The sequence below is a fragment of the Syngnathus scovelli genome, chromosome 6, assembly GCF_024217435.2.
Source record: "Syngnathus scovelli strain Florida chromosome 6, RoL_Ssco_1.2, whole genome shotgun sequence".
Taxonomy (NCBI): domain Eukaryota; kingdom Metazoa; phylum Chordata; class Actinopteri; order Syngnathiformes; family Syngnathidae; genus Syngnathus; species Syngnathus scovelli.
In genome coordinates this window covers 9,038,917-9,052,769 of record NC_090852.1, presented here as the reverse complement: position 1 = coordinate 9,052,769, position 13,853 = coordinate 9,038,917, and the positions used below count along the sequence as shown (strand labels likewise).

The 13,853-nt window shown below is 41.0% G+C and overlaps 1 protein-coding gene across 1 annotated transcript in view; it reads right to left on the bottom strand.

Moving 5' to 3' along the window:
• The window catches only part of magi2b (membrane associated guanylate kinase, WW and PDZ domain containing 2b), a 79,822-nt gene extending 66,830 nt beyond the window's left edge, over window positions 1–12,992 (bottom strand). The window contains exon 1 of the mRNA XM_049724361.2: window positions 12,291–12,992. Coding sequence (XP_049580318.1) covers window positions 12,291–12,588 — 298 coding nt within the window. The 5' untranslated portion in view covers window positions 12,589–12,992. The remainder of the gene's footprint in view (window positions 1–12,290) is intronic.
• Between the last annotated feature and the right edge of the window lie 861 nt (window positions 12,993–13,853).

Below are 13,853 nucleotides of genomic sequence, written 5' to 3'. Positions count from 1 at the left end.
TATAGAAAAATAAAGAACTACACTTAATTGATTGCATATAAAAGGAATTTCATAATTGTCCCAAAATAAATATAAATAAAATGATTGAAAACAAATAAAATAAAATTAATTCAAAGTGTACTGAAATAAAAGTTAAATAAATAGAACTGTACTTATTAGGTGTTGACTCTTTCTCAAACCACTAGAGGGAGGTTTGCGTACCACTAAAAAGTTCATGGGGCGTGGCCTACCAAGTGACATCAGCAGTTCTGGTTGGTCATTTTCCATATTTGCTCCATGCTCCTCAGTGTGTTTTTGACTGCTTGTCCTGGCCCAATGCACTCAAGCAGAAGCATACCCAAAGCTTGCATGCGCATCAAATTTTGGCATGCACTGTCAAGCAATAAACTAAGATAAAAAAAAAAAAACGCTTGTTAAAGAACTAAAATAAAAATAAAAACACTTTAAAAATTGTCACATTTTTAAAACTATTATTAACTATTAAATGTCCTTTGTTTCCATCAATTAACATAATAAAAAGTAGTTGAGCGTTCGGGGGCTCATTTTAAATATCTTTATTTTGGTATTACTGTTCAGCAGAAGGAAGGTTTAACAGTCATCAGTGATCTTATTTTAACTTCCACTCGACAAATTTGCCATATATTAGAATAAATAAATAAACTAAAAATAAGTAAAACTACAACAAAGTACTTTCAAATAAACTTGCTCTAAGAACTAAATAAAATTAACTAAATTCAAAACCTAAAATATAAACCGATTACCTATGCCAAACTATTATAAACCTGCTAGCCAATGGTTCACCGTGCTGCATTGACTTACACAAGACTAATTAGTATAGCATACAAGTATTACATTGTTCCACACAGAGTAACACTTATGATAAATTCAATGTATCCCAACGGGAGGCTTTCATTTTTTTGTGTGTGTAATAAAGCTACTTTCTATTTCTGCGTCCGAATGGGCCCAGATGCTCCCTGATGTTCCTCAAATGCTCCGCATCTCGCCCACCATATGCTCCCCCTGCGCGACCTTGTGTCGACATCACCAACTGGAGCACAAAAAAAAAATCTAAAATATAACCCGTTGAGGATGAGCTCACAGCTGCAGACACCAGCCAGGACGCCTCAAGCGCCGATTTGGTCTAAATACAAAGACGTAAACAAACACCAGCAAAGAAAAACACATCAACATAAAAATGAGCACTCTAAGCGCCTCCGTTGACGTTATGAGGCTGGCGGTACTTTGACGCCGAGCACTTCCCGGGGACGCTTTATAGCACACTGCGACGAGAGGGGAACAGATGACAGCCGCAATCCATCACAAAGCCATCAAGGCAGACGGCAATTGGCTCGCCTTCTGCTCACTGAAGCAGTACGCCAGACCACGTCGGCCACATGGCCTCTTGTCCGTCAATTGAGCTCGCTGTAAGGAATCAAACAAAAAAGGCAAGAAAAATGCTAATTTAGATTGATAATCGCTGATTCCTTCCTCCTGCAAGTCGAGTTGTTTTCATCATAATTTAGACTTAACAGATCATATCGCCATGAATTCACATGTACTTACAGGTGAAAAAAGCTCAAGCGATCTCTGGTTACGCCACCAGTAAAATAAATAAATAAATAAATAAATAAATAAATAAATAAATAAATAAATAAATCACATGCCATTTGACTTGATTGCGAAGATCTGTAAAGGCCCCGACATGCGTCGTCCTTCCTCAACTTCGACTGTGCCGTAGCTGCTTTAGAGCGCCTCATTGTCAGCTGTAAGTGCTTGCATGTCACGCAGATAAAGGCGGAAAGTGCGGAGAGGGACTTTTTTTTTTTTTTGGTCACACTTGAAGGGATTGGGAGGTAGAATTTTGTTTTCTCAGTCCAATGGCTTCCTCTCGCATTTCATAAGCATGCAATTGAAGACATAAAATTACCCATAGATGTGAATGTGAGTTTAAATGGTTATTTGTCTGTGTGTGCCCTGCAATTGGCTCCCGACCAATCTGTAGAAGATGGAAGTTTAAACATATGTATGGAGAAGATTGGAGTTTTTCCTGTACTAACATGTCAACGACAACATCAACCAAAAGCTCCAGCCTTCTCCTTCAACCAAACTTACATAAATATCCACATCCATCCATTTTGTATTGTCCTTTTCCTCTCCGGTTCACATGTGAACTTGAGCCTATCTCATCTTGTGTGGGATTGAGTGTTAACACCTTGGACTGATCATCAGCCAATCGCAGGGCACAAAGAGACAAACAAGAATTCACACTCATTTACATCTGTGAGTCAGCCATGCTAACAACCAGACCACCATGATGCCCAGCAATCTATTTATTTCAGATGTCTACGATTGATTCCATCATCTCCCACTTTCACCACAAGAACAAGAAGAGTAAGGGGTTATTAATGTGTAACCCTTAGCAACCACAGCCAAAGCTTCACACAGCATTGCATTGATTATCTGTTTAGCAGGTAATAGGTGCATCTGTCTGTTGCTTGGCAACACAAAAGTACCTTTGTTTACTAAGCACTTGATTTGCCTCTCGCTGAATAGCCACACACACGCACGCGCACAAACACACACACGCACGCGATTAAGAGTCTCTGCAACAAAAATTAGTTGTTAGTTTTTGATAAGTTGTATGAACTTCTTTGCTCTTTAAATTCATTAATATTTTTACTGACTGATAACTTTACGATGAGTTACTTTCACAAGAGCTTTATTTTTGACAACCTAAAAAAAAAATAAGCCAATGCAGCAGTTATTTAAAATACACTACTGAACACCAATTGATGGGCTAACTATAATAGCATAGTACATCATCGCGACCCAAAATCCCAACAATAAGCATATTGTTAAATGAATATCTCTGACCGCGTCCATACTAAATGCATAATGCAATAGGAGAACTTATGAGCCCGTACCACAAATGTTATGGTAATTGGGTAAAAGGTCAACAAAGGAGCACAACAGGGCCCTTCAGTATATTTCTACAGGGATTTAAAAAAAAAAACAGACCAGTAGCAGCTGAACCTAACGTGAACTCCATCATTGTTACTTTCTTCTCTAGTGACTGTAAGTACCAAGGTTCTTAACACTGTTCCTCCCATTCAGAAGATTTGCATATTCTCCCCCTCATTTAACATAGACCATTTTTGTTATTAACGTTCCTTTCAAGTACATTTTCGCTAAATCCGGTTGTATTAATGCAGTCCGACTTATTTTACACCTCACCTGCTACTCTTTGTCAGAAGCTAGGGCACTGTTACCTTTTTTTTTTTTTTTTTTTTTTTAAAGACAATATAATATTTTTCTAATTTGTTTGAGGTCACACAGCTTACAAAACCATGATTGCCATTAATACCAAAAGAAGCTGTTAATACTGTAGTTGTGATGATAGGCCAAATCTAAATTGGTTGTTTTAATAGCCTTTACTGCAGCAATCACAACTGACAGTACAAAAAGTACAATAGTGATTGTTTGTGGAGGGTTTGGGAACAAGCCAAGGAAGAATCGATGACATTTTGGTGAGAATCTCAATTAAGATGCGGCCAGAGAAAGTTGAGGCACCAACTACCACATCTACAACTGCATTCAACAGAAACATATCGATGATAACGCAACACAAAACAAATCCTGCTGGTCCACCAATATCTAAAGAGCAAATCATCCAAGGTTACCATGGCAACAGCAGAGAATCAGCGATGCTGTTTTCCTTCAAACAATACAGTGTAACATTGGATTGAGAACTTTCTAAGCTGTTATTATACAGTCAAATCACAACATACTGTTTATAGTGGCACACTGGTAGAACAAGGTGCAAAACAACATGAGCCCTTTGTCCAATTTGGGAAGGCATAATTAGTTGCGACGTGCCCACTTTATCTCCTAGGAGGCTGAGGGTGAAGTGCAGTCATGCCACATTGAGTTCTCGCTAACTTGAATTCACTCGTCTCTAAAATGTAAACAAGCCCGTGGTCATGCTGCGGGAGCACAAGCCCGCATGCAAACGCACCAGTCGTACCGTACTCACACACGCTTGCATGTATGCACTACACGACAGAAGGTCGAAGTCAGCTCAGCAAGACCAATTTCGGTGAAAACACCCCATTTTATATGTACTTTACATTAATGAGAATGTTTGGGCTCATTAAAATGGTCCTTTTTTGTGTTGGAGTCACAAAATGTACTCCCATTTAAATTATAGTTGGAAGAATTTTTATTCCGGGACCTTAAGTCTAATTTGTTTCTATTGTAATAGTTCCTCTAAAAATTCCAACTGTGCTTCACTATGTTTATCATTGCAGTGCAGTTTTACACAATACAGCAAAATACAACCACGATCATAAAGTCAAGTTTATCAAGTCAAGTTTATTTGTATAGCCCTAAATCACAAAGAGTCTCAAAGGGCTTCACATAGCCAAAAATTGACAATTATTCTCAAAGCTTACCCTGATCTTAAACTCCCAAAATAAACAACATAATAATAATAAACATAAACAATGTAAAACTAATCTTTGCAAAGGAAGGCTTTTACCCACAAAGCAATTCAATGTCTGTGCACCCCAAATTTAAATATATTAGGTGTCCAGATTAGGGATTGCTAAATGCTGGGGGAAACTATTTTTTTATTGGTTTATATCTGAGTTTAGAAAATACTAAGTAAATTGTGTATTTTCAGGGATAATGTTTTATTTTTTTTACAGTAATTAACAATCATTCATTAAAAAAAAACATCTGGGGTCACGTTGCTCATCTTCATGTCACAAATTTGTTGAGACGGTGTCAAGAGTGCTTGAAGATATCAAGCCAAGATGAATCAACACCCAATTCCACACAACTGACTGATTTTTTTAACATTATGTCTTTCCCGAGTCCCTGCTGTATGTTGATGGGGATTGCGGCCTCAAGGTGAAATCAACTTGAACACGTCTACAAATACAAATTACTTGATTATTTTCCCCTTGAGAGCATAATATTTAAATAATAGTGAAACCACATAATGAGGACAAAACATTGACAACAGGCACATGCAAGGTAGGGGAACCTGAGGGCAGCAGGAATCACAAAGCAGTTGGCCAAATACGAAAAGGTTTTCTGGAGACGAATTCTGGTTCAGCGCTATCAAAAGCCATCGTGACGGTGGAGAGCTGCGATCGATACGGCAAAGCAGCGCCAAGGGAACGTCAAGAAGATGGAGCGTGAGAAGATGGACGACTACTGAGGGTTGAGGGAAGAAACGGACAGCTTGTGGATGTTTAAATCCACACAAGATGTACAAGTGGGAATCCAAGCACCAACATGGCCCACACCCAATAATTTTTACTACCATCACGTTGAACAGCAATCAGATCTTAAACCAGTGCAAATGACATACACAGTCTATGAAGGATTTTTTGTATTTATGACCAGAATCGCCTGATTTCATGACAGCTATTTCCGTACATTGCGACAATTTTTTTTGGTGTGATGTGCAGTAATACCAGCATTCAACTATTGTTTTTTTGTTCCTTTCTCAGCCTCACTTAATGACATGTCTCGCTCATGCACACTCTTGCACATTTCTGATTACATTACACATTCAGCTTGATATTTTAAAAGCAGATTTCATTACCTACACACACACACACACACACACACACAAAGGTGGCTTGTAAACATACAGAGTCAATTTGATGAGTACATTTTACTGGAAAGTCAATTGGATCTCACTTTGAACACAGAGTAAAAAAATTAACACTTGGAAAAGTCTAAAATGCTCAGAGCCAATTTCAAATTGAATAAAATTTGGAGTAATATTTACCAATTTTTTTTTTCATTCAGAAATTGTCAGTAAAGTTCCAGGTTGGGAGCGCAGAGCACTGTCCTGTGAGTTAAAATTCCTGGCCACCACCTCATCTCAGCACTTCCGTCTCACAGTTCAGAGGGTGCGGGTTCGATTCCACCTCTGGCCCACCCTGTGCGGAGTTTGCATGTTCTCCAGTGCCCACGTGGGTTTTCTCCAGGTCCTCCGGTTTCCTCCCACATCCCCAAAACATGCTTAGTATGCATATTGAACACTCCAACTTGCCTATAGGTGTGCGCACGAGTGCAAATGTTTGTACATCTCTGTGTGCCCTGCGATTGGCTGGCAACCGGTTCAGGGTGCCCCCGGCTTACTGCCCAATGATGGCTGGGATAGGCTCAGCACACCCGCAACCCCCGTGGGGACAAGCGGTACATATAATGGATGGATGGATAATAATATGCACACCAAAAACCTTTTTTTCCCCTCACCCTACGCAGCAATATACTGGGCACTCCTGATGTAGAACAACATCCTCCCGTGTCCTAGTTTGACACCTTCAAGTTTGAGTTTGGTGCCCTAGAAAGCCTGCGTGTGTCCTGCGTGTGGGCGTGCATTAAAATGTATGCGTACACTTTGTGTTCTCTAGCCGTGGATGAACAATTTCCTTCCAGGACTCCTAATGGTGCTATTACAGCAGACAGCCAAGTCCATTATTAATAGTAAATGACACGGACTCTCTCGTAAAGGTCTTAATATTGATCTTCCTACTCCAACCCCCGCACCCTGAGACTGATCCTAATGATGATGCTTGTCTGCGTGTTTTTCTCGACGGCGGCATAATCAAGACCAGACGCATATTTACGACAGCCGAGCCCTTACAACGACAAGAGACCGCCAAGAGCCAGACTTCTAGATTAAAGGGGGGTGCAGCACAGGAACGGTTGGCCAAAAATTCCTGACAGCATCCTCCTCTGACAGCCGACCAATAAAAACAGTCCCGTCACTCCCTTAATATCAGAGCTCGGGAGATAAATTCAGCGTGAGGTGGCTATCAATGAATTTGGTGACGTCCTGCTTTCAGAGCAGCTTTGAAAAGATTGTCGCTGATTGTGTTGCTCAAACTTGATGGAGCAGTAAGTTTCTTAAGTAAGCCAATGACCTGCCAAAACATTTGGCATTCCTGTGAAAAGAAATATGAGGGAACATAGCAAACAATACGCTGGCAAAATAAGAGGAAGACATTTTTTGTCGTCTAAAAAAGGTCCCATTTCAACTGTGGAGAGCGCTCTTGTTTTTAACAACTGCCCTGAAAATGTTATGCTGGTTGAGTTCTGAAAAAGATAAAAAAATAATAATAATTGCATCTATGGCTGAGGGGGGCCATAATGATTCTACTCTGCGATGCTTCATTGAGCCGCTCTGGTCCAGATAGTCTAATCAAGTCTGTCCGTCGAGATTAAGGCCCTCGTTCACGCTTCTGAGTCCAAAGGGCAATGACTCGAATTCCGTTCTACTGTACTGACCTGTCAGCTCCTTTCTTCCCTTCATCACTTACACCAACTCAAATATGACGTCCCGAACGAGAGGCGATAACTTAACCCTTAACTGGTCGAGTGGAAAACACGCCGTTTTAATTCTAACATCATTACATAGACCACTAAGCTTATTGTGTTTCACATTCAAAGTTTGATGTAACGAGGGGAATGACTTGAACACTTCACAACTGATTTTGAGCGGCAAAAAGATTTGCAGGAAAATACTTTAGGTGTGCCGTGTTGGCGAAGGAAGTGGAACGTCTTTAATGGGACAAAGTCGGTTACACTTGACAGCAGGTATTCTGAAGCAGAGTTTGAGAAAAGCTGGAAAAGTGGTTATGTGCTGGCACAAGAAGTAATTAAAGAAAGTTTGCTTCAACTTAGAGATAGTCGTGGCTCAATTGTTCAGGAGCAATTTTGTTCATTTTGGTGAAGGTATTGATAACCTGGAGAAAATTGGGTGAAAGAAGTCAGAAACCTTTAAAGAAGTTGGACCTGCTTCACAGAGTTGAGTTTAAAGTTTTTTTCCACATGACTCAGCGTTACGACATTTGCATCGTGAGGTTATCCGAGTTCATTCGCTTCATTTCTCCATCACTTTAACAACCACTACTAATATGACATATTTAGTTTTTCCCAGGCGGGCTAATGTGTGTCCAGACAGACATCAGAAGGTCAAAATTGTTTCACTCTGAGAGCCATCGGAGTGACCTGCTGCTGTCCTCTGCTGGCGGAAAGCATCAACCGCAGATGCGGAGGCGCTACTGGCTCTCAGAAGTGAACATGGATGTGACCAAAATGTAAAACATTTAAATAAAGTAAATCATGCTCACCAGAGATGCTGATTATTAGATGTAGTAATTTGTGTCCATAGTATCTAGATATTGATTTTGCTCCTACTATAATTTATTATTCTTGCATTTTTGTGTGTGTGTGTGTTGAAATACGCTTACAATGTGTTCGCTGTTTACTAAGTTCAACAGAGTGAATGGATTAGTCTTCAAGCTATTTTCCACGCTTTAAATGCCGTATCGGATGACCGCCTTTATTTTCCTCGTCTGTACTTTACATACACTCTCCCATGGTGATTCCATCGCTATCATCAAAGCACATGGCCGTCATCCCAGCAGCATCGACACTAGCGCTGGTGACCCAATTCTCTCAAGCGGACCAGTTGGACGTTCACTGGCAGGCTGTCTTCCATGTGAAGCTTGATCCTCCGGCCGTAGCCGTGACACTTCAAGCTCCAATGTGTTCTATTTTTTTCCCTTCTTTAATGAAATAAAATCTTTCTCTCCTAGCTCGGTGGGTTATTAATACCACAGAACCGATAGGATGTTCTGCACTGATTCGCAGGACTGCTTCGCATCACCAGAGTGAAAAATGAGGGGAGGGGAGGTGACCTCCCTTCAATTCCATCTGTCCCTCCATCATCTCAAGAAGGCCTTGGAAAGATATGGAGAGCATTTTTTTTTTCTCAAATCCTTGATATCCAGCTCATGCGCTCTTTGTTCTCGCTAATAAAACCAATCAAAGCACTTGTAAAAGAACGGAGTTTTGCTAGTAGTGTTTTTCCAGTTCTACTTTTAACTTACTAGTATGCAATTAACACACTCAGATAACTACTGTGTTGTCTTTAGTAACTTTACTAGGTCCAACTAGTGGGCATGAATTAATCACTGGTAGCCTTCGGAACCCTTTATAGTAGCCACCATAATGACCAATAGTAGTTTTGCCTCACTAGTACACTGAAGTGTGGATTGACTGTATTTATTGACAGCTTTTAAGAAAGAATATTTAATAAGTAAAACATACTACTGATGCATTCTGCAAATACTGACTTGTGATAATAATAATTTGAAATGAGCGTCATCCTTCACTATTTTAGGCTCCCTTTATACGTCACAGGCCATGCCAGCCTTTTCAAATCATTTCATTTCTTTTCTTTAATCAGCACATATTGTACTAAAAAAACTCAGCGCCAAAGTGTAAATTAAATGAGTAGGGAAAAAAACGGATGACTTGCCATATGTTGCTTTGCAAGCTTTATGGATAAATTGGACGTCAACTTCTACACTGCACCATGTTGAGATTGCTACCAAAGGCAACGGCACGCATCAATTAAAGGTCCAAGAATAATCAGAATAAAAACAACCCAAAATAGCTGGGATTTTATTTTTATCACTATTTGTGCTATTTGTGACAAAAGGAGAGAGGTGACCGTTTTGAGTCATTTATTACCAAATTAAACACCTTACGAGAAAAACGCTGCAATAGAAACCACTGCTGTGTTTTTCATTTAAAGAATCAACAGTCATAAAGTATTTTTGTTCATCTTCAACGTATAGATAAGCGTCGGTGAGAAAATCTCCCAGAAGGTGTGTGTTCTCACTCTCACGCTCTCTCACCAGCTCCTTCACACCATCTCCATCTGTAGCGCGGTGTTGGGAAATACCGAATCACAAAGACTTATAGTTACTTGAGTAAATTTTTCAGATGTTTGTACAGTCACTCTAAAGTCTTTAATTTTGACATCATTTGAAAACAGATATACAGAATGTACTTTCTATTTGGATTGGCCAATCTCTAAGCTGCAGCCTTGGCATTCAATTAGATTTATTTTAAATTTAGTATACTAATCTCAATCGCTGAAGGCGAAAACTCAATTTCCAGAAGGCCGCGTAAGCTTGTGTTACACTTATGACACAAAGTGTCATGCTCAAGGGCACCTCGATCAGCATCTTGGCAATATATATTATAATCTTAAATTTCTGGAACTGCATCAAACTGCAGTTCTTCTAAATTTTGGGGCTCAATCATAAAAGTGACATTGATTTCATCATTTTAGTCCCTCAACTATAAATATGTTCTGATTTCTGTAGTCCTCCATGAAAGCAGACTTAAATTAAAACGTTTGTAAATATCTGCTTTTATTTTGGTAAGAAATGATCAACATTTGTCTTTATTTTTCAAACCAAACAGAATCATAATTAATTGCTGCAATAATTCAATTTGAAGTATCTTGGTTTTAATGTAGGAGTGGAATTTAAAAATTTTGAGTCATCAATTAATTGACAAAATCATTCATTAAAATCACGAGAGCCATCTTTATAGCAAGCACCTCTTTTATTTAGGTTGATCAAGTGCGCCTCATGAAATATCCAGTGACAGTAGCTATCATCGAGCTCAAGGAAGAGCACGGAGTATAGTGTGAGGAGCCGAGTTCAATAAACACATCATGTTTAACTGGCTAAGAGAAGGAGAAGAGAGGGAGGAGAAAATAGACCTGTGTGAGATAGATGTGCATTAGCATTTAACCCGTTAGTACATGGCAGGCCGCTCCTCCCTGTCAACAGCTCCAACTCAATAATCAATCACACGGAGGCGAGCGCCGCAAACAGCCCAGGAAGGCAAATCCGCGGCTCGCTCCAAAAATAACCGGCCCAAGTGTTTGATTTGTGCTTTTCTCGTGTCCCAGAAAACAAGACGCTGTCGGAATGCTGCTTTTATGCCGCGGAAGAGGAAACATCTTCACCACGACCAACGCTAAATCGTACTTGAAGCCCTATTTGGAGTTTAGTGTGCAAGTAGACACGTATCCGCTATAGCGTTGGGGATGCTTCGTCATCCCATTACAGACGGTACAAACGTGCTGCCCTAAACAGGGGTAATAATGCAAAGTGTACGATTATTATTGACTGCCTGAAGAAAGCATCCACGGATGTAACTGCCCGCCAGACCAAAAAAAAAATAAAATAATATTTTAGATGGTTTTTGACCTTCTACGCTTCTACATAAATTCAACATTAAAATGATTCAAAAAATTCATTCCACGTTCCAGAAATTCTACATTTTACGCACACACAAACACACACACAAACTATTCAAGGAATTTAGAGCAGAAAAGTTCGTAATCATTTCCTTTTGAGATTCAAACTATTCAGCACTTTCATGACATCTGGGGACTATTTTTCACATTACCAAAAGTTCCCCATTTTTACGAGTCCATTGTTTACATTCAGCATTTCCAAATTTTTAATTATTCCACATTATTCCACATTGTAGCCTGATTTTTTTTTTCTTTTGCATATCTTCTCCTTCCAGATATCTTGATCAAATCAAACCATTCATACTGGTTGGGATCATTCAGGGCAGTTTGGAAATCCATCCATCCGTCCGTCCGTCCGTCTTCTGGGTTTTGTGTATTAAACCCACATACTATAGCCATCCATTTATCTATGAGGCCATCTACCTATCTATCCAACCACTCTATTCAACCATCTTCCTTCCACCCATCAATATGCAATTATGATCCATCCACCCATCTACCCAACCAGCCACTCAGCTTTTCATGGAAATACATTCATAACCCAACTATATCTAATGACTCATGTATCCATCTGTCCTTTCATCCATCTACCCTTTTACTGATCATTCATCTCTCTTGTATTCATCCACCCAGCCAGCTATCTGTTTATCTGCTAGTGTTTGTGAGTTGAATTTGGAATTTTGTTCCTTGAAGCCACATTAACTTCAGCAGCAGTAATCAATAAGAGTCAGGTCCGTGGTTAATTAGACAGATTTATGTTTGCAACAACCCTGTAATGGCATCCACGTGTCGGTCAGTATGTGTGCTTGCAGCAGAAGTCAGTGACTGTCTCCTTCAGCATCCGGAGCAAGACACTAACATGCCGGGGACGGGCACGCCCCCTCCGGATTGTGATACCCACAACCGCGGTTACTATTACTGGTTCCGGTTCTGGAGCTCTACACAGAACAGGCCCAGCTAGCATCTGTTTATGCTTTGTGAAAACCCGCTACCAGGAGAAAAAAAACACACTCAATTCCATTGACACCGCACAATAAGTGAGGGAAAAGTGTGCAGATGAGCATGTAGATCCACACACACACGCGCGCGCCGATGCAAATTGACGTAAATACGTCGCGGCTGCGGCTGGCTTGCTCACCTTGTTTGACACATTTGAAGCGGACCGGGTCCTTGCAGTGCTTGATGACAGCCAGCACGTCCCGGCTGGTGAGGCCGGCCACGGGCATGTCGTTGACCTCCAGGAGCAGCTCATCCTCGGCCAGCTTGCCACTCTGGACGAGCCCCTTCCCCGCCTTCACCTCACCCAAGTATGGGAACTGGCCAAGCTCGGCGCCCCCCTTCAGCTCGAAGCCCAGCTCTCCGTCCTTGCTGCGGCTGATCACCGCTTCGTGGACTTTGTTGGTCCAGTGGTTCTTCTTCTTGAGGCTTTTCGACATCGTTATAAGAGGCGACTTGGTTCACGGCAGACGGGCTGGTTGCCTACTATCTCACCATCACCACCACCACCACCGCCTCATGCCCGCCTCAGTGCGACTCGCCACAGCTGGGCGGCATAACCGACTCACGCCGGGAGCTGTTCACGGTCTGCGAGTCGCTGAGTGGGGAGACAGGCTGCGGCACGTCGCGGTGCTTGCTTCGGTGAGGACGAAATGATTCCACGGTCCAGACAGACGCAGGAGACAAACACTGGCGCGTAACCCGGATGTGAAAGCCGAAGGAGGGGAGAGATGAATGGTTCTGGTTCGATCGTCGGAAGAGGAGGGGACAAAACATTCCCACTACTAGGCTTGCCAGGGGCGCCGCTTCGCCCCGTCTCACAGCCCCCCTGCCCCTGGACACGGGGGAGGCCGTGAACTGCGTTCCAATGGGAATGAACTGCGTTTCTTTTGTTTTCGCATAAGTTTTCCTCAAAATAAGAATAGTTATCCCTCTTACTATTATTACTATTAGTAGTCGTAGTACTAGTAAAATTTATACCTTTTGTGTCATTGCTCTTAGATGTGCATTAAAATTTAATTTGAGGGTACAAACAAATTATTGTTCAAGTTACTGTAAAAATGGTTAAACGATTGCTATTTACTACACATGACAAATATTTAGGTACTGATTGTAGCAAGGGTCATTGAAGTTGACAGACAATACGTATTTGCTTTCACAGGCCACATAAAATGATCTGTCGGGCCGGAGCTAGCCCCCGGGCCTTGACTTTGACACCCATGCTCTAAACATACCGTGGTGCGTTGAGATACGAGTTAAATTTGTTCCATGACCAAATTTGTATCTGAACACACTTCAGCTAGGCCTCGACAGACGACAGTGGCAGCAAACATCACAATATCCGGCCACTATCGCTTCACATTGGTTTTGTTGCAGTGGAAAGAAAATAGCAGCTGGTGGAGGTAATGCTCCATTACCTGGTTTGCCAAGCGCCAATGAAATATATGAATCACATTTTTCTTGAATCCTGCAATGGATTAATTACATTGCCATTGTTTGCAATGGGAAAAAAATATTTGATATACGAGAACTTGTATATCAATTTCATACTCATATCTCAAAGTAAATCCACATAGTCGTTTTACTCCTCTATTCTTCTCCTTAAATCCATACCTTGGCTTTGATAAAGCATCATACATGCACGGTTTGAACGGCCTTGCAGGATTTAAGGGATTATCATAATCAGTGTGCATTTATCGTTTTA